Source organism: Panthera uncia, chromosome B4 (assembly GCF_023721935.1).
Source record: "Panthera uncia isolate 11264 chromosome B4, Puncia_PCG_1.0, whole genome shotgun sequence".
NCBI classification, from domain to species: domain Eukaryota; kingdom Metazoa; phylum Chordata; class Mammalia; order Carnivora; family Felidae; genus Panthera; species Panthera uncia.
Window position 1 is genome coordinate 11,765,583 of NC_064809.1, and position 21,924 is coordinate 11,787,506.

Genomic DNA, 21,924 nt, shown 5'->3' on the forward strand with positions numbered 1-21,924 from the left:
AGCCGGGAGCGCCCGCCCCGCCGGCCCGCGAAGGGCAGCCCTGCGCGCTGGGCTCGGCGCGCCGCTACTGTCCGCCGCCGGGCTCGCGGCGCCCGGCCCGCGTCCGCGTCGCTTTAAAGGGTCTCGGGGCGGGCCGGCCGCCCGCCTCTTGCCCTGCCCCCCGCGACGGGGCGTGGGCTGCGGCGGGAGAGGGCGGAGAGGCGGCGGGGGGCGGAGGTGGACGGCCGGCCAGGGACGCTCGGGAGCTGCGGCGCGCAGGGCCGGTCCCCCCGAGGCCCCGCGCGCCGTTGGGGGAGTGCGGGCCTGCGGGAGACGGTCACTGACTGCCGGGAGCCGCGGCCCGGCCCTCCTCCCGCGCCCCACTGATGCGCTGTGTAGGAGCTCTCCAGGCGGAAAAGCCTGTTCCAAACCATCAATCGCTGTTCCTTTGCGTGAGTACCGTGTAGACGTGTTGACATTTTCTGGGTCGTTCTTTTAGAGTCAACACGCGTCGAGATCAAATCTGACTTTTGCTTCGCAGCGGTGAATTGGGAAACCCAGCGCGGGCCAGTAAACTTTTGCCGATCTGTCTCGCTCGCTCTCTCTCATGTTGCTTATGACTTAATGGTAATCTCAGGAAAGCCTTCATAAAAGATTCGAAAAGCCATGCTGTCCTGATTTTCCTAAAGCTGCACGATTTACATAATTCCTATTTACAGCTTCTGAACACCCTACACCTGAGAAATAAATGCAGTAAATTCCACCCCGCTTCTCACACGTCCGTGCGTCAGTGCATGAGTCTGAGGGAGATCCAGGCTCAACAGTCTCTTTCTCTCTCAACTCACCAGCTCCTTTTATCTCTGAACTACCATTAAGTGTTCCCAATGCCCTACGAAGAAAAAAGAGGATGATCACTTATAAATACATTTATATTTTTATATGTGTGTTACATCATCCATATAATCATGCATGTAATGTGCATCCCATGGTACTTGTATCATAGGTATTATATGTATGATATATGTATAATAAATTTATAAGCAGAACTGCCTTAAAACAGAAGCCTCTGTTCCTTAAGCATCTTATTTCTGCAAGTCTGAGCCTTGGCACACAGCTAAATTCTTCTATGCGTTGAAGGGAAAACTCAGGGAATTCTGGAAGGAAAGGTAAGGAGAAGAGAGGATAAAGCTGCAGGAGACAAGGTTTCAAGTCTGGGCCTCACCTCCCCCTGGCTCCCAAGTCTTCTCCCTGTGGCCCCTAAATCTTCAGCTGGGGGAATTTAATTCACGATTGCTTGCCACCCAGCAAGGGCAGTCTTTGAAGGCAGCTCTTCCGTGCAGGTCCCTCCCCTGCAGGACAGGGACTCAGGAGGAAGAGGCCAGGAGAGAGGCCGTCTCAGGCAAGAGGGGGACATCCAAGGGAGGGCTTTGGGCATCCCCGGAAGTGGGATCACCAGGACTCCAGGCAGCCCTGCGCTGTTAAGAGAATGGGAAACCGCAGCTAACATTCTGTCACACTAGCCCAGAATCTGCTCAGCGACTCAATCAGCCAAATTCTTATTCTTACAAAACCCTCTGTGATGCGCCTAAAAACAGACAGATGTGTCTGCGCCTATCAGACAGTCGGTTAGGCGTCCAGCTTCGGCTCAGATCATGATCTCACTGCTTGTGGGTTCCAGCCCTGCACTGGGCTCTGGGCTGACAGCTCAGAGCCTGGAACCTGCTTCAGATTCTCTTTCTCTCGGCCCCTCCCCCACTTGTGAATGCTTTCTCTCTCTCTCAAAAATAAATAAACATAAAAAAAAATCTTTAAAAAAATAAAAGAGTGGGGCTCGAGATAACAGTAGCCCTCATGGTATATGACCCCCACCCCCAAACCCCCTGGTAGATACCAGATTTTCACACGATGGGTAAATGGTGTTCAAGGATAACATCAGACACCGTATATCAGCACTGCTCGCTTGTCTCTCGCTGAGTATGTAAATTAGGAAATTTCATAATGTCGTGGTCTCCGTCTGCTAGGGCTACCATAGCAAAATCCACCGACAGGTGGCTCAAAGCACAGACAGTTCTTTTGTTACTGTTCTAGAAGCCAAAAGCCCAAGGTCAAGACGTCATCAGGGTCAGTTTCTGGTGTAGTCTCTCTTCCAGGCTTGTAGATGGCTGCCTCCCCTCTGTGTCTTCACATAGCCTTTCCACCTTTCCTTTTGTGCATGTAGGGAGAGAGAGAGAGAGAGAGAGAGATCTGATGTCTCTTCCTCCTCATATAACGACGTCCATCCTATCCGAATAGCCCCACTCTTGTGACCTCATTGATCTTAATTACTTCTCTAAAGTCTTTACCTCCAAATACAGTCTTCTTGTGGGTTAGTGTTTCAACATGTGAATTTGGGAGGAGAAGGAAGGAGAGACAATTTAGTCCATAACAGCTAGTTAGTAGGTATTCTGTAGGTTTGCTAGAGAGAGAGGGGGGATATACAATGGCTTATATTCCTGGCAAGCCAACTTAGAGCAAGTGTTGCCAAATTACAATATTAATAATTGCTAACATGTATTTATTGCTTACTGTGGACCAAGCACAGTTGTAAAGAGTTTGACTGTGTTATCTGAATTAATTCTCCAAACAACACTCCTAAGTAGATACTACTATCAACCTCTTTTTGCAGATAAAGAAACTTTGGCACAGAGAGGTTAACTGACTTACCCAAGATCACAGAGCTAGACAGTGACTGAGCCAGGATTCAAACCCCAGCATCAGACTCCAGAATATATGCGTTTAACTACATTATGAGAATATGGACAAAATAGGCAGTGTTTTAAAGGTACAAGTGGGCCGTTCATCTAAAGTAAATATATGCAGAGTAATAACCTTAGCATAATCACCAGTGATGGCTAAATCAGTACGTAATTGGACTAACATGAAATTTGAATTAACCGGTGACCCTGCTCTGTGTTCGTCGTATGCTGCAATTTATACAGACAAGATGGTTAGAAAGTTTTTCAAATGCATCTTCAGGTGTCTCCAAGGCCTGGAAAAGATCTGTCCACTTCAACAGGCCTTAAAACCCTGACTTTTCTTTCCATTTAGACAAGCAAAAAAAAAAAAAAAGTCAGTATGTATGGCTGATTTCTCTCTTCTTGTATAAACCGGACAGAATCAAATCTCTTCCAACTCTACCCAGAATGGATTTTCCAGAAACAAGCACCTTTGAGAGATTGTCTTTCTCCTGGACTCCTCACCGGGAACATCAGTCATGCTTCTCTTCTTTGTCACGTCTGGCAGAGTGCCTCACTGATGGGGGGTTCATTACCTGGGGCCATGGGCGTGTCCTCCGGCAAGCAGCTTCTCTTTGGGGACTAAGTTCTGCACAAGCAGAGCTCAAGGTAGCCTGGAGGGGAAGCAACAATTCTACCAGTGAAAGATCGGGCTTAAAAGTGAACAAAGCATTTCCACTTACACCATTAGGTCCCCGGGTTCTTAGGCCCCTGGACTCAGACTGACTCACACCACCGGCTTTCCTGGGTGTCCAGCTTGCAGATGGCAGATCGTGGGGACTGTTCAGCCTCCACAATCATGTGAACCAATTCATCTCCTTTTATGTATATGCGTATAGATAGATACACACATCTATATTCTAAGTATACGTAACTATAGATATCCTTATACATATTTTTTAATGTTTTTTTTTTTTTTTGAAAGAGAGAGAAAGAGACAGAGTATGAGCAGGGGAGAGGCAGAGAGAGGGAGACCCAGAATCTGAAGCAGACTCCAGGCTCTGAGCTGTCAGCACAGAGCCCGACACGGGGCTCGAACTCACGGACCGCGAGATCATGACCTGAGCCGAAGTCAGACGCTTAACTGACTGAGCCACCCAGGTGCCCCTATCCATGTCCATATCCACACATATATATATGGCTTAGATTATATATTATATATAAGGCTTATATATATAAGGCTGAGATTATATATTACATATAAGCCATATTCATATATAAAAAGCCTATGGCTTCTGTTTCTCTGGTTGAACGCTGCCTAGTAATATACTATCCAACCAACTCAACACAACCATCCAGAAGTTAGTGTCTTTCCATACTACCTGCCATCTCTGAGTCTAGACACAGTGTACAACTAAACGTGCTGCTTGAAGCTCTACCCACTGGGAGTAGTTTCCTTCACCAGTGTCCTTCATGTTCGGGCCTGAGCAGCACTGAGTGATACCCATTTGAAATACAAAACAATCTGTAAACCAGGCTTAAGTTATTTCTTCCTGAGTCAACTGGTCATCAGGAACATGGTCAAGAGGCCACAGATGAAGGAAAAGGAAGGGGCGATGCACCTTCAGAGTCAAAGGAATCTAAGGGGCGCCTGGGTGGCTTAGTGAGTTAAGCATCTGACTCTCGATTTTTGGCTCAGGTCATGATCTCATGGTCAGTGGGTTCGAGCCCCACATCAGGCTCCACAATGACAACATGGGGCCTACTTGGGATGTTCTCTCTCCCTATCTCTCTGCCCCTCCCCTATGTTCTCTCTCTCTTTCTCTCTCTCTCTCTTTCAATATAAATAAATAAGGGACACTGACAGCATGGGGCCTGCTTGGGATTCTCTCTCTCCCTCCCTCTCTCTCTGCCCCTCCCCTACGTGCTCTCTCTCTCTCTCTCTCTCTCTTTCAGAATAAATAAGGGGCACCTGGGTGGGTCAGTTGGTTAAGCGTCCAACTTCGGCTCAAGTCATGATCTTGTGGTCCATGAGTTCGAGCCCCACGTCGAACTCTGTACTGATAGCTCAGAGCCTGGAGCCTGCTTTGAATTCTGTGCTTCCTTCTCTCTCTGCCCTTCCCCTACTCATGCTCTCTCTCTCTCTCTCAAAAATAAATAAACATTAAAATTTTTTTAAATAAATAAATTAAAAAAAAAAGGAATCTAAGCCACTTGTTATTCAACTTACTTGTATTTCGGACCTTCCTTGTTCAATCTTTCACAAACCATTCCCATTTGACCATAGATTGCTGCACACACACACACAATTTATGGCTGGTGGGTCAGACAATACCTAGTTCATGATGGGAAACTCAGATCACATGGTCACCCAATACACCATGGTGAGGCATTCTCTACCAGGGCCTGATAGCAAGATAGAAGCTATTTTTCAAAAGGAAAATACTCATATCCAGCACAAGGCATAGATTTGCTCCAAAATCCTACAGCTTGGTGCTGTGACTAGCCTGTTGGTCTTCACCCAGAGGCTCCTTACAGCATGCCCGTTTGCCACAGACATTTTAACTATCATTGAACCTGATGGGTAAAAAGGCCCAAGTGATAGGGTGGCTTAGGCTACAGCCTGAACTCATGGCAGGGCATCCCTTTGCTCGTCTCTACTTAAAACTGGTAGCCTTACAGCTGATTCTGTAGATGACCCAAGTAACACAGTCAGGTACTCCCCAAATACAAAAAAGCTCACCAAGCATTTTTCCTCTTTTTTCATTGTAGGTGGTCCAAAGAACAGCAACTTTACTTTCACTTTGGAAAAGTGACATTAAACCACCAGAAACTTCAGGGCGCCTGGGTGGCTCAGTCAGTTGAGCCTCCGACTTCAGCTCAGGTCATGATCTCAGGGTTTGTGGGTTGGAGCTCCATGTCAGGCTCTCTATGCTGACAGCTCAGAGCCTGGGACCTGCTTCAGATTCTGTGTCTCCCTCTCTCTCTGCCCTACCCCGCTCACGCTCTGTCTCTGTCTCTCTCAAAAATAAACATTAAAAAAAAAATTTAAAGCTCCAGAAACTTCAATGAGGTCACAGGCCCCTGAATTTTTGTGGGATCGCCCACCTTCCAGTTCACATTAGAAGCTCCCTGAAGTATTTGCCACTTTATGAACATCAAATCCAATTATCATCATGTCCATCAGCAAGGTAGAGTATGATGTTTTGTGGAATGTCAAGACAATCAAGATCTTGCAGAATAAATGTAACAACAGAATTGGTTTACCCTGAGGCAAGTTTGTGAAAGTGTACTGTCAGCCCTGACAAGTAAAAGCAAACTATTTCTGGTGGTATTTACAAATTGATATGGAGGAAAGGACATATACCAGGTCGGGAGCTGTGAAGCAAATGCCAAGAACATGTCAATGTGCCCCAGGAAAGATACTACATCTCAAACAGCATCTGAAACTTTAGTTATCACCTCATTAGTTTATAGTAGACTTCACTCATTCTTCAAGATCCATGTGACTTTTGCAAAGGTGAAACTGATGAGTTCAATGGAGATGCGTAGTATCATGTTTTGCATCGGTCTCAGCCTATTGATAACCAATGCTGTGGCTGGACCAGCCCTTGTGGTTCTTATTATGATTGCAAGACACCATCAGCAATAGCCATCAGGAAACTTTGAAAAACAAGTATATTTCTTACAAGTGTGCAAATTACATGGCACACCTGAGGCCACAGAGCAAAGTGATGGGTAGGAAGAGAGAGCAGGAGGCTGGAGTTCTGCTTTTATTGGGATTGAGGGTGGGATGACTAGGGTTTAGCAGACTCATTCTTTATTGATGAGTTTAAAACATAAAAGCAGAAAATTAAGGCCTGGGAAGAGAAAAACCAACAGCCCAAATGCTCAGTTACCAAAATCAACTAAGATCTCTAAAAGAAAGGAGACTCGGGGCAGCTTGACTCTTCATCCAGTCCTGTGGCTGGCACTGTGTTCATTCAAGATAGCTGTCTTTGAAGTTCATGCTTCTTTGAAGTGCTTGCCTCAGCAATCAAAGCTTAAATCAGAAATTTGCATCACAAAAAAGGAAAAAAGAAAAAAATAACCAACTATCCGGGCTTACACTACATACCACTATCTACACTTCTTTCAAGCCTTCAGTGGCAGCATTAGTTTTTGCAATCCCCCCAGGGATACTGTCTTACTTCTAATTTACTGTCTCGGTATGAATGGAAGTCCTAGGGGGCTTCCACTTACCCCTTCCTACCATGGTGGCCATCACCCATGGGTCAGAGAGCAAATGTGGGGATTCTGCCAGTTGTCAACCGTGTCTCTTCCATTTATACCTTCAGAAACTGGGGAAATAACCACTAGCTGAGTCTCTGGACCAAACCGGCCCAATATGGGTCTGATTTGAGCTAAACTTCATCTACAATCTGAACATGGTAAAATTTCACTTTGATTTTGGGACCCTCTGGGATTTCAAAGCCGTTTCAGAGCCAGGGTCTAGTAATCCCCAAAAGGACTTGGTATTTCCTTTTTCCAGTGCACATTCTAGTAAATTGCCTTTGGTCCTTTTAAAGAAATCTTAGAAGAATATTTACAATGTATACTTGCGGCAATGGTGTCGAGTCCTTCCTTAAGGGTACCTGGTCTACCTTGCAATCCAGGGGCTCTGTCTCTGTGAATTTACTTATGTCTGGAAACTGAGTAAGAAGCTTCAGCTCTCCTCTGTCACAACTTAAGTCTGGTTTTCTGCTATGAGGCCTACAGTTTTTCCTGTTATACAGACCAAGCAATACTCTAGCAGACTCTATATATTTAGTTCTAAGGGACACCATGATCAACTAGCCACTGCCAAAGATCTCTGCCATTCAAAACATTCTGATTACTATTATGTCCTTCCTGCCCTTTACCTTGGATATCCTCACCTTGTCTTAGGCAGTTAAATGCTACCACTTGTCCCCTGCTACTTCAAAATCACATCATCCCCTTTAAAATCTGGGAACCCAACTAAACAACAGCATCTATGGTCATACCTTGCCTAGAAAGGTGAGCAACCACAGAGATTTTTAAGGATGCAGGTGCTCCCCTCACTAGTATATATCTCATTGCCTTTGGGAAGGGAGTATCTTTGGGCCATCTTGTGGAATGTAGTTGTGAGCTGGCTGTGCAGGTCATGCATAAAACATTTAGTTCGATATCCCTAACCCCCTAAGCCTCTGGATTCCCTCCTCCACATTATGCCTTGGAAGCTATGACATCCCAATCGCATTAAATACGTGCTATCATTGAATCCAAATTTTAGTCAACCAATCAAGTAACCTATTGAGCCACCTCTGGCAGTACTTAAATCTACACTCTCTAGTAAATGCATCAATATCAATAAATTTGGCCAGAACTAGTGTTATACTCTACTCACTTCAGTACCCTGAAGCATGCTGAGCTTTGACCTTAATTATAGTGCTAGCTGACCTTAACTGCAGCTACAATTGCCTTATGGAGACTCTTCTGCAGTGATGAAACATGACGGTTCCATTAGTGATGGGATCTTCTAAAGATGGAGAGAGCCAGTACTGTCAATATGCCTTTCCTTCTAAAATAAGTTTAACAAAATCTCATTCAAAAACACAATGGAACTTTTTTGAGTTCGATTTTTAAAAATTATTCTAAGTTAATCACAAAAAGTAAATGAGTGAGTTCTTCCTCTTCTTCATATTATTTCCTGAAAAACTCAGTCCTAAACCCTTTGGTTTGGACCAAGCATATTACATCTCCAAGCTGGGATGGAAGGAGGGATGTAGGAGACCAAATAAAGGAAGTAGATTTCAGAATACAACTGCCCACCACAGGAATGAACCACGAAGGGTAAAGAGGGATCCATGCAAAAGAGTGGCCCAGTGTAGGATATCAGAGCTCCAGCAGGGCTGGGGGGTGTCTCTGCATATGAACAGCACGTCATGGGCTTTGGAGCCCAAGAAGGTGAGGAAGATAACCATGGGGGAGAGCAATTTTTTCAGAGATTCATGTCTAAGTAGGGCAAAGAGGGGGCCTCATATGGGTACAGCCCAACATGAGCTTCAGAAGCCAACAGGGGTAAGGAGGACATTCACATAGTTGTACAGTACAGGATGTCAGTGCATAAGCCAGGGGAAAGGGCTTCCATGTGGAAGGCGATAACAAGTGCAGAGTGTCAGAGGATGGTTAGAGTAAGGTGGTGTCCATGCAGAAGGGCAGCTCAGGGCAAGGAGTCAGAGGCTTAACAAGGTAAAGAGAGTGTCCATATCAGGAAGTTACCAGCAGTGAGTGTCAGAGGCCAAGTGCATCTGCAGGAGATATGCGATGGTGGCAGTGATGGGAGAATGGATACACACAGGAAGCTGACCAAATAAACAAATATATTAAGGATAATGGAAGCCAGTTTTCTACTGTCAGAGAAAGGAGTTAAAAATATGGAAAGGAAGAAAAATGGAATAAACCCTGTGGTTCATTGTTTTCAATATAATATAAATTATTTTTAAATAATACAGAAATAAATGTAACTGTATGTGACTATCTGTATATGAATATACATCTTTGTCCCAAAAGTCTTAGTGCTGTTTCAAGCTTTTATGAACTCAGAAATATACATGTTACATGATTACAAAAAGAAAAAAGAGAGAACAAGAGAGAATTCTTAACTAAAAACTCTCAGCAAACTAGCAATAGAAAGGAATTTCCTCAACCTGATACAGAGCATCTGTGAAAAATCCGCTAACATGAATGTGAAAGACCAACTATTTCCACCTAAGACCACTCTCACCACTTCTATTTAACAAATTACTGAAGGTTCTAGCCAGGGTTAGGCAATAAAAAGAAATAAAATGCATTGAAAAGGGAATATGTAAATTCTACTTATTTATAGCTTACATGATCATCTATGTAGAAAATACAAGTGAATCTATAGCAAAGCTACTAGGACTAATAGGCAAGTTTAACAAGGTGCAGAATACATGATCAATATACAAAAATCAGTTGTATTCTATGTACTAACAATGAACAATTGGAAATTGAAATTTAAAAAATACCTATTTATAGTTGCATCAAAATACATGAAATACCTAAGAATACATCTCATTAAAAAATATGTGAAAGAATGTACACTGAAAACTATAAAATATTTACTGAGAGAAATTGAAGAACTTTGAAAAATCATGATATATGCTTTACCAATAGGTCAGGAAACTCAATATTGTTAAGGTGTCAATTTTAAGCAAACTGATCTGCAAATTCAGTGTAATCCCAATCAAAATCCCAGTGGACTATTCAGTAGAAACTGACAAGCAGATTCCGAAGTTCATACAGAATGCAAAGAACTTGGAATAGCCAAAATAACTTGAAAAATAAAGAGCAAAGTTTGAAGGCTAACATTACTTCATTTTAAGACTTACTACAAACTTAGAGTAATCAATAAAGCATGCTTTGGTGTGAATACAGACACATAGATCAATGAAACAGAATAAAGAGTGCAGAAATAAGCCTATATATATATATATACACATATATATATACACATATATATGTATATATATATATATACACACACATATATATACACATATATATGTGTATATATATATGTGTATATGTATATATGTGTATATATATACATATATATACGTATATATATGTATATATACATATATATATATGATTTTCTACAACTATTTTCTTCAAAGGTTCAGAAGCAATCCATTGAAGAAAGGCCGTGTTTTGAACAAATGGTGCTAGAACAATTGAATATCTCTAAGCCAAAAAACAAATAAAAACAAAATAAAAACCTACAATCCATACCTTGCATCACATGCAAAAATTATCTCTAAAGCTTTTAAGAGAAAACCTCTCCTAACTTGGGTTAGACAAAAATTGGGCTTTATCAAAATTTAAAACTTCTGCTTTTCAAAAGACACTGTGAAGAGAATGAAACATCAAGCTATAGACTGAAAGAAAATACCTGCAAAGCATATATGTTATAAAGGATGCATATCTGGACACAAAAGAATATCCAAAACCCAATTAAAAAAAAAAGACAAATGACCCAATATAAAAAATGGGTAAAATACTTGAACAGACACTTTGCTTGCAGTTAGGTTGGCAACCAATTGAACGGAAAAATACTTAACATTGTTAGTCATTAGAGAAATGCAAATTAAAACCATTGCAAGATATCCCTACAAATCTACCAGAAGAGCAAAAATTAAAGAGACTGACCATACCAAGTACTGCTGAGAATGTGAAGGAATTGGAACTCTCATGCATTGCTGGTGGGAATATAAACAATACAACCACTTTGGAAAACAATTTGACAGTTTCTTCTTTTTTAATTTTTTTAATGCTTATTTATTTTTGAGCAAGAGAGAGAGAGAGAGAGAGAGAGAGAGGCAGAATCTGAAGCAGGCTCCAGGTTCTGAGCTGTCAGCACAGAGCCAGACACAGGGCTTGAAGCCACAAGCCACGAGATCATGACCTGAGCTGAAGTTGGACACTCAATCGACTGAGCCACCCAGGCACCCCGACAGTTTCTTAAAAAGCTAAAAATATGATCAGGCCATTCTACTCCAGGTATTTACCCAAGACAATTAAAGCATATTCCATACAAGGACTTGTATATCAATGTCCATAGCAGCTTTATTTGAAATAGCTAAAAACTAGAAACAACCCAAACATCCTTCCACAGGTAAATGGGTAAACTAACTGACAGACAATGAAATATTACTCAGCAGAAAAGGAATGAACTATTAACACACACAAAACATGGAAGTATCTCAAAATAATTATGCCAAGTGAAAGATGCCAGACTCTTAAAAAAGGAGTACATCATATGGTTTCTTTTATACAAAATTCCAAGAAATGCAAACTGATATATAGTATCAGAAATAAGATTAGGGGGTGCCTAGAGCCCAGGGAGAGATTGTGAGAAGGTAGAATTACACAGAGATATAAAGAAACTGTTGGGGATAATGAATATGCTAGTTATTTTTACTGTGGTCATGTTCTCTTCAGTGTATTCATGTGTCAAAACTTACCTACCAAAATGTACATTTTAACATATGCAGTTTAGTGTATGTCAATGGTATACAAAGAAAACTATGTTTTACGGACACCTGGGTGACTCAGTCGGTTGAGTGTTCAACTCTTCATTTTGGCTTAGGTCGTGATCCCAGGATCATGGGATCAAGCCCCACATCGGGCTCCACACTCAACCTGGAGCCTGCTTTAAAATTCTCTCTCTCTCTCTCTCTCTCTCTCTCTCTCTCTCTCTCACTCTCTTTCTCTAAAATAAGATATAAAAAAACAAAGAAAACTGTTTTAAACTTATTTAATTACTATATTGTGCCATACATGATTCTAGTCAATTTTTAAACTTTGTAAAACTTTCATCAGTTACTCCCCAGTGACATAAAAGATTTCCTTTAAAATTCTAGCTTTCAGGTCATACAAAAAATGAGGGTTTTCCTTTGAGACTCTCATTTGTTTTGCTTTTTTTATTGAGACCTAACTGACATTCCATAAAATTCACCCCTTTAAAGTGTACACTTTGGTGGTTTTTAGTATATTCCAAGGTTGCATAACCATCACTGCTATGTAATTCCAGAATATTTTCCTCACCCCAAAAGGATACACCATACCCATAAACAGTCACTGCCAATTTCCTCTCCCCTCAATCTTTTTTTTAACTAATTTCATTTCATATTTTGTTAGCTGTGAGCTTTTCACAGGTGACCTTTATCACATTGAGGATGTTCCCTCCTTTTTCAAATTTCTAATTTGTTGAATGTTTTTCATTAGAGTATTGGGTTTGCCAAATGTTTTTCTTTTGTCTATTTACGATCATGTGATTTTTATCTTCTAATTTTAGTAAGATGGTGTATTAATTTTCATGTGTTGAACCAACCTTGCATTCCTGGGACAGATTCCACTTGGTTATGGTGTGCAATCCATTTTATATGTTGCTAGAGTCAGTTTGCTAGGGTTTTTTTTTTTTTTTGAGGATTTTTGCATCTATATTCATAAGAGATAGTGGTCTATATTTTAAATTTCTTGTGATGATAGTGGTCTATATTTTTCATTTCTTGTGATGATGTTTGTTTTGTTTTGGTATCAAGGTAAGACTGGTCTCATTGAATGAATGAGAGTTTCCTCTCATCTTTTTTTTTTTTTTCTGGAAGATTTTATGATGCATTGGTATTAGCACTTTAAATGTTGCATAGAATATACCAGTGAAACCATGTGTTCCTGAGCTTTTCTTTGTCAAAAGTGTTTTGATTACTGATTCGATCTCTTTACCTGTTATAAATCCATTCAGATTTTCTGTTTCTTTTTGAGTCAGTTTTAGCAATTTGTGCCTTTTAGGAATTTGTCCATTTCACCTAGGTTATCTAGTTTGTTGGAAGAAAGTTGATTTTATGCATACATGCCAGTTTGATGTGATCTCACAAGAAAAAAATCTAATGGAGATACATCCAGTGACAGATTGGACCAAGCCAGGAAACTTCCCCTAATGGGAACCAAGCCAATGGTCTCAGAAATTCTCATCCATAAAACTGTTCAAACAAACCTTAAAATAAAAATTTATTACTCAAAATTCAAAAAGCTAAGTGTAAACAAGTATAAATAACGAAACTTCCCAATGACATTTTTTTGTTAATTTATAGCACTTGTACTTCTGAAGTTGTTAAAGCCTAAGACTGCACTAAGACTATGGGGACATCCACACACACAAACACACACACACACACACACACACAGCCTAGCCTGAAGGAGCTTCCAGTGATCAATTAAAATTAATAATGATAATAATGGATTATAACCTATAGTTTACTATGCATGATAATTGTAATTATAAATACAGTAAAACCTTGGTCTGTAAGCATAATTTGTTCCAGAAATATGCGTGTAATCCAAAGCACTTGTATATCAAACTGAATTTCAAGAACCAATGTCTCACTTGTGATCATGTGACATTCGGCGTCAAATACTACTCATATTGCAAGACATCGCTCATTTATCAAGTTAAAATTGTTAGAAATGTTTGCTCATGGGGGCACCTGGATGACTCAGTCAATTAGGCAGCTGACTTCGGCTCAGGTCATGATCTCATGGTTTGTGGGTTCGAGCCCCGCATCGGGCTCTGTGCTGACAGCTCAGAGCCTGGAGCCTGCTTCAGATTCTGTTTCTCCCTCTCTCTCTGCCCCTCCCCCATCTGTGCTGTGTCTCTTTCTCTCAAAAATAAATAAACATTAAAAATTAAAAAGAAAAAAGAAATGTTGTTCATCTTGTGGAACACTTGCAGCACAAGTTGCTCACAACACAAGGTTTTACTGTAGTTTACCATTTACAATAGTAAATCCATGAATGAACAACATTTCAGGAATATTTACCTAGTTACAAATAGCTCCCAACAACATATTTATTTATTACAAAGGACAAAAAGGATAACTTTATAGTTGGAGCAGTCTGGCAGAAACCACCTGAGTAATGGGACATATTGAAATCACGTGACACTTGATAAAACGCAGTGAGAACAACATCACTTCTATCATGTTCCTGCTAAAGGTGTGTAACATAAATATAATAGTGAAGAAATATCAGACAAACCAAACTGAGGAATATTCTACAGAATAATTGGCCTATGGTCTTTGAAAGTGTCAAGTTCACAAAAATCAAATCAAGACCCAGCAGCTGTTCCAGATTGAAGGGGATGGAAAAGACATGCAAAAGAGTAAAAGCAAAGTATGATTCTGAACTGGGTCCTTTTCCTATAAAGGACAATATTGGGACAAGTGGCAAATCTTGAATAGGGCCTGACATTTCAGTGATGGTAACATATCAGTGCTAATTTTCTATTTCTATGCCCTTGATTGTAGGAAATGCACACTAATTAATTTGCAGATAATGGGGCATCATGGACCAATTTATTCTCAAATGGTTCAGGAAAAAAATTTGTTGGTACTTAATCTGCAACTTTTCTGTCCATTTGAGGATGCCTCAAACTAAAAAAAAAAAAGGAAAATTAATAAGTGGAATAGTTAAGATGTGTTTAAAAGAGGATTAACAGGAATAATTTTGCCCTTCCAAATATTAAAGTATATTGTACAGCTACAATTCTTGAAATGGTAGTAACTATGCAAGGAGCAACTTGCATATCAGGAGGACTGTTAAAACAGGGGCGCCTGGGTGGCTCAGTTGGGTAAGCATCCAACTCTTGATTTTGGCTCAGGTCATGATCTCAGAGTCATGGAATCAAGCACTGCATCAGGCTCTGCACTGAGTGTGGAGTCTGCTTAAGATTCTTTCTCTATCCCTCTGCCCATATTCTCCACTCAAATGCCCTCTCTCTCCCTCTCTAAAATAAAAAATAAAATAATTTTCAAAAATAAAATATTTCAAAAAGGGGAACAAAACAGATCTGTGTTTATAAGAACTTAATATAGTATATGGGAACCACCCAAATTGTCAACAGAGACTGCCTCACAAATTGTCGCACATTTATGTACTCCAGTAGGTTATCACAATTAAACATAAATTTTATAAATTCCAAAGGATGTGCACATGATATAATGTTAAATGAGAGAAGAGTAGAAATGATCTGTGTGCACATGATGGGTTCTTGGGGTGCTGGCAATGTTCCATGTCTTGACCTTGGTGGTAGCCATACAGTCATTAACTCTGTTTCATAAATATGTTCCATGTATTTTCTTGATGTATGTTACAACAAAAGATCTTTAAAAGGACACCAGACCCTTTGTTATACTGGACTATAGTGTAGATATTGAGCTGCTAAGCGGACCAAATTTTAGCACTCTCTTACACAGATGAGGAACCAAGTTTCAAAAAGTTAAACCATTACTCTCTGGGAACTGATAGGTATCAAGGTCAGGATGTAGACCCCTCTGTGCTTTGGCCACAGCACTACCCTGTGTCCCCAACATTAGTGGTGAGAGAGACAACAGTTATTGTGATTATGTGCCCCAAAAGTGTGTCAGACAGTGCACTTTACACTGGGCACTTTACACATATCAGTCATCTAGCCCTCACAGTAGCCTGCAAAGAGGGTATCATTACTCCCAATTTGCAATTCAGGAAGAAGGACACAATACAGGCAAAGAGTGAGGCTACACTTCAGATCCTAGTGCACTCACTAGACAAACACTAACTAATTAGCAGCTCTGTGTCAGGCTCTGGAAAGATATGGGAGACATAAAGATGCAAGACAGAATCCCTACCCTCTGGGAGCTTACCATCTTGATAAACTCCAAATTTCAACCAGTCCATCTATGCCAACTGCTCTTCTCCAATAGGAGTGCCTACTGATTTGCCTGAATACAGTCCCGAGTCAAACGCTTCTCCCGATAGCAAGTTACCTCACCCCAAAGTTAACAAATGAACAAAACACCCCAGCAGCTATCATTCAGAGTGATCCTACCTGAATTAGGTTCAGAGCTTTCTTTTACACTTGCCTGTTCTTTTGTTATTATACATAGAGATTAGACCCAGAAAGATTGACCAAAAACCAACTTAAAAATAAAAGACATTCTTTCTATTATATCACATTTCCTACTTATGCATTGCCTTTCTTGGAGTCTCCCAACGCAGCTATGTAAATGTTAACTCATTCTTCCTTCTGGTATCCTTGGGAGGCAGGAAGCCAATGTTATTTCACAGATAAAGAAGCTAGAGTCCCAAGAGGTGAAATGCCTTCCCCGGGGTCACATAACTACAGGCAGTTGGGGGTGCTGGGAATGGGGTATGGGGTTAAGAATCCCTGCCTGGGGTCCCCTGGCTCCCAAATGGGGCCTCTTTCTTATAAGATAACTTGGTATGTTAAAACAGTTGGAATCTTGCTCTTTAACAGGAATGTTATGGGACTGCTGAGAAAAAAACATTAATGCATGGTACATTTTCAGGAGGAAGGTTTAGAACATGTGGCCATCGCCTACAGTAGTTGAAACTACATCCAATTTGGGGACTAATATTTAGACTAAATGACCCTTCCAGTGACTATGAGTCTATGACAGTTTTGTCCTGTCAGGAGAGGACAGAAACAGGGGCCTAACCTCTTGATAGACATCTTAATCTGTGCCATTTTAAGTATATGCATTTCAGTAAGAAAAACGAGCTAAGTTTGGGGTGGACAAGCACCCCATAACAATGCGCTATGCTGGCTTCCTCACTCTACTGCTTGACGAAGTCACTGCCAATGGCAGTGACTGGCAAAACAGAAACAGGGAGACTAGTTTATTTTTCAGGTAATCAAGAATTCCTGTTGTAATTTTAAGTCTATCAAATTAAGTTCCCAACATCCTCTTGTGTAAATTTTTAGATACTAAATGGAAATATGAGGCATGGGTTGAGCATTTTATAGTCTATACTCTATAGTAATCACTCTATATTTGTTTCAACAAATAACTATCAACATTTACCTTTCAACTACTGTGCATCAGGCACTTTTCAGTCCCTGAGAGTATAGAAATGAATAAAGCAGAGACTATGTGCCCTTGGGGTATACATCCACCAAAAGTCAAACTGGTACCATCGATAAGTTGGGGAAAGAAAAAAAAAGTGCCTTTGAAGACATAACCTTATCTGAGAAAGAACAGCCTTTATCTGAGAAAGCAACTTGAAAATCTTCTAGTTCAACATCCTCTGAAACGCCTTCATTTACATGTTTAAACGTCCTTGTAACTGACAAGGTTAAGGTTAAGCATGCCAGGCCAGTCTCTGAAAGAAAATCTTCCTTTTTCATGTTAGAGTACAACTAACCCTCAGACTGAAAGCAAGGTGGTTTTCATTGACCTTCCTTTCACATCAATGTCCCTGGAATGAAATGGAAAAAAAAAAAACAAAAAACAAGCCAACGTTAAGGAGGGGTGGAAAGAGGGTATATGTGTGATTATCACAAAGCTGCCATGAGTTTCCCTGAGACAGTGTCAACAGTGGCTCTTTCCCATAGGAAGTGAAATCTCCTGGGGAAGTGTTGGAAGCCACGGAGGCTGAAGTGGAGCAAAGTTCTTAAAAGGGAAGCGCCCCCCTGCTGCAGGGGAGGCCCGAAGCTGGGCCCACTCAATAGACTGCAAATGCAAAACTGCATAGACCGGTTTTCACCTCTGAGCAGTTGCATGATATCTCAGCTCATCAGTATCTGTCAGTATCTGCTGGGGGGGAAGTGCAAAGCCAATGGCATTGCATGCATGGGAAAGTTTACAAAGACTCCAAATATACACACCGCTGTGTGTTTTCAATCTGCTGGCTCAATGTTTTTGCCAGCTGACAGAAGAATTAAAATCCTGTTGAAAAGTTTGCTGGAGAAATGGTCTCTTATTCTGGGGGAAGAGTCTCACAGGCGTTTTGGCTTGGTAGGACATTGTGAGGACTGTTGAGAAATGAATAGAAAGTGTAGAAGTTTGGGTGTTCTTATGTTTACTATGAAAGCATCACATTAAAGGGGTTAACAAATACTGCTCTGAAACATAATTGAAAGTGGATAGCACTGATTATGGCCTTTTTTGGTATCCAACTGATGCATTTTTAACAAAACCCTAAAGGCATTACAATTAGTGGTTTTTCCCTAAGTGATTCTTCACCTGCACTCTGCATTTATTAACCTTTCTATCCCTGCTCTTATTGCCAAGGAATAAGTGGTCAGTATTCTAGCAACTTCTACACCTAAGGTAAAGTACTTTGTACAAGAATATCTGCTTTTTCCAAATTTTCCATTACTGACTTTGTTCCACTTAAAACATTTGTTCCATTTAAAAACATTAAGACTTAGTGCCAGTGACCCCACTTTATACATTACAGCTTTTAAAAATAAGTTTCCAGAGGCACCTGGGTGGCTCAGTTGGTTAAGAGTCCAACTCTTGATTTTGGTTCAGGTCATGATCTCACAGTTCATGGGTTTAAGCCCTGTGTCAGGCTCCATAAGGGATTCTCTCTCCCTCTCTCTCTCTGCCCCTCTCTGCTCCCTCTCTCCCACACGTGCACTCACTCTCTCTCTCTCTCCCTCTTTCTCTCTCTCAAAATAAATAAACTTAAAAAAAAATAAGTTTCCTGAATCTGCTTTAATAATATGAACACTAGATATAGTGACTGGCACTCATGAGGCGCTCCAAATTTGTTGAATGAATTAATGAATGCACATGTTCTGTAGCTATAAATGTACAACATCAGCTTTCTGAAGTTTGTTCAACACTAAAACTGGTTATTTCATTTAAATGTTCCTGTGTATTGAATTTGTGTGTTTAAAGGGATAGATTATAGCTATGCTATAAAATAACTATAAATATCCTGCTAATTATTTATAAAAATGAGTTATGTGGACACAACTAAGCTTAACATTTACCAATAAAAAGTAGATCTGATCTAACTCTTCTGGAACAACCCTTTAAAGTAAACCAATTCAGAAGCGCCCGGGTGGCTCAGTCGGTTAAGCATCCGACTTCGGCTCAGGTCATGATCTCACAGTTCGTGGGTTTGAGCCCCGCGTTGGGCTCTGTGCTGACAGCTCAGAATCTGGAGCCTGCTTTGGATTCTGTTTCCCTCTCTCTCTGCCCCTCCCCCACTAGCGCTCTGTCTCCCTCTGTCTCAAAAATAAATAAACATTAAAAAAAATTTAAAGTAAACCAATTCAAAGTACACCCGTTCCTTCCCGTCTTTGTGCTCCTCCATTACAACTTGATCTTGTCCCCACCTCCAGATCTTCTCTCAAGACCTGCTCCCTCCACTTCAAGCATCCCTAGGAGTCAATACCCTTCTAGCTCTAGTGCCAGACTTTAGGAAAACTTGGCTTTAAACAATTATGCAACTTTTTTCAACAACAAGTAATGAGAACTTCAACTCACACAAGCTCATGTCCTGTGACCACCATCTCTTAGTCCGTTGCTAAAATGGTTCTGCCCAGAGGCGCAATTCTTTTGCTTGGTTCTCTCTCCTCTTTTCCACGGGGGAGAATGAAGAAAAAATTACAGAGTGATCTGCCCTCAGAGTGGAAGAACTCCCCCATTCCTCAACTTTGTGACTTCCCCACATCTCATCACTCAATGGGTAGATTCTCCTCCAATAAGAAGGATATTGAAAAGGGATGGGATTCTTCCATCCTTTCTACTTTTCTATTCCTCTACCCCCTCCTTCCTCCACCCTCCCACAAGAGATGAAGAGTTACTAATTTTATTGATAAGAGCATAGGACATTCACTAGGTCCCATCTACCAGTAAGTAGGTTCTTGGTGCCTTTAAGGGCCACCAAGAACTTCTTTCTCTTCAGCCTCCTCCTGTGCAGGCTGTGCGAAAGATCAATTCTCAGGGCATTCATCTCTTTGTTTCCCACCTCTTTCACACCTATAATGGCATGCTAAGACAGGTGTGGGGACCCAGACTTCTTTCTAGCTCTCTCCCTCCCCAAAGTTTGACCTGAGTGGGTTGTGCCAAGATTTAGATTCAGGGTGAAAAGTAGAAAACTCCTCTTAGACCATAAGCCAAACACACATGCTTCAACTCAGCTTTCACCAGAAAGTGCAGCATTGTCTGCTACCAGGGCCTGCCCAGCTATATTTATGGCAGTACAGGGGACCTCTTAGTATATGAGTGTACAATATCTGACTTGTTTAAGAGAAGCAAAGTCATCATAAAGCAAACCTATGTATTAATAAACTGACTTCTGATGAAATTAATCTCTAACCAAAGCCCCTCCCTTTCAAGATATCAATATCTTCCTCACCATTATAGCAGATAATAAAGTCAAATACAGTAGAAGCCTACTGTGAAAAGAAATTGTAAATACTGCAAAAGATACAGAATTTCATTAGTTGATTAAAGAAATATTATACAACTATTTGAAATATATGCAAAGCCAGAAATAAATGATATAGCATAATTTGCCAGTTAACAAAGAGAAAATAAACAAGAATGATAACATAAAAGATACTTTCAAAATAAAGATATTCAGGGGGCACCTGGGTGGCTCAGTCTGTTGAGCGTCCAACTCTTGATTTCAGCTCAGGTCATGATCTCACAGTCATGGGATTGAGCCCCACACTGGGATCCACACTGAACATGGAGCCTGCTTGGGAGTCTCTCCCTCTCTCTCTGCCCCTCCCTGGTTCAGTCTCCCCCCCACCCCCCCTCTTAAATAAATAAGCATTTAAAAAATAAATAAAGATATTCAACTGTCAATAGATTCACAAAGTGCTTGGGAAAAATTAAATACAACTTTTGACTATTTTTACAAAAATAGCTCTTTTGTGATAATATGGCAAAAGTTCAACATAATGTAAAGGATATTCTATCCTGCTATTGCACAATTTTATCCAAAAATTATTAGCCTCCCAGGGCACCTGGGTGATTCAGTTGGTTGAGCGTCCAACTCTTGATTTCAGCTCAGGTCATGATCTCATGGTTCTTGGAATCAAATGACAATGCAGAGCCTGTTTGGGATTTTTCTCTCTCCCTCTCTCTGACTCTTCCCCACTCACACTCTTTCTATCTCTCAAAATAAGTAAACATTAAATAAATAAATAAATAAATAAATAAATGAAATAAAAATTATTAGCTTCATGATTGGTTTATCTATTGCTGCATAACAAACCAGCCACATATTTAATAATTTAAAAGAATGAGAACATAACATTTCTCACAATTCTATTAGTTAATCTGGTAGCTCTTCCACTTCATATGATATTGTCTAAGATGCTGGATTGATAAGAAAATCCAACATGGCGTTATTCACATGGCTGAAAGTTGGTGCTAGCCATTGGCTGGGCGTTTAGCTTGAAGTGTTTTCTGGGACCTCAGTTCTCCTCCATATGGTTTCTTGGGCTTTTCATAGTTTGGTGTCTAGGTTTCAGGAAGTATTGCTCCAAGAGAGCAACTCCCAATGTACAAGTGCTTATCAAGTCCTCAGTTGCATCAAATTTGCCAAATTCCCATTTTCCAAAACTTGCCATGTGGCCAAGCCCAGAGTCAATAAGGAAGGGAATACCAGAAGGTAAGTTTCACTAAGGACCTCCAAAGTACAGTCCACAAAGCACCCTCTGGCCTCTAATGTGTCCTGCCCTTCCCACGTTCAAAATACACTCACCCTCTCCAAAGCTCTCAAGGTCTTATCTCATCAAGTACAGAATCTCATCATCTAAGTCAGGTCTAGATGTGATCAAGGTCTCCTGAGTGGAGTTCTTTTTGATCTGAAGACGTGTCAACTAAAGACACAAGTT

General features: G+C 40.8%; 1 protein-coding gene across 9 annotated transcripts in view; it reads right to left on the minus strand.

Moving 5' to 3' along the window:
- The window catches only part of CCDC3 (coiled-coil domain containing 3), a 195,341-nt gene that overhangs the window by 118,797 nt on the left and 54,620 nt on the right, over window positions 1-21,924 (minus strand). For 3 of the 9 annotated variants that reach the window (XM_049624594.1, XM_049624593.1, XM_049624592.1), the window contains one exon: window positions 3,185-3,367. In XM_049624594.1, the coding sequence (XP_049480551.1) occupies window positions 3,185-3,234 (50 nt within the window). In that variant the 5' untranslated portion in view covers window positions 3,235-3,367. Of the gene's footprint in view, window positions 1-283; window positions 1,134-1,870; window positions 2,183-3,184; window positions 3,368-19,558; window positions 19,650-21,924 lie in introns of those variants that run through there. The other 6 variants (XR_007456496.1, XR_007456497.1, XR_007456499.1 and 3 more) reach the window with 6 other exon arrangements.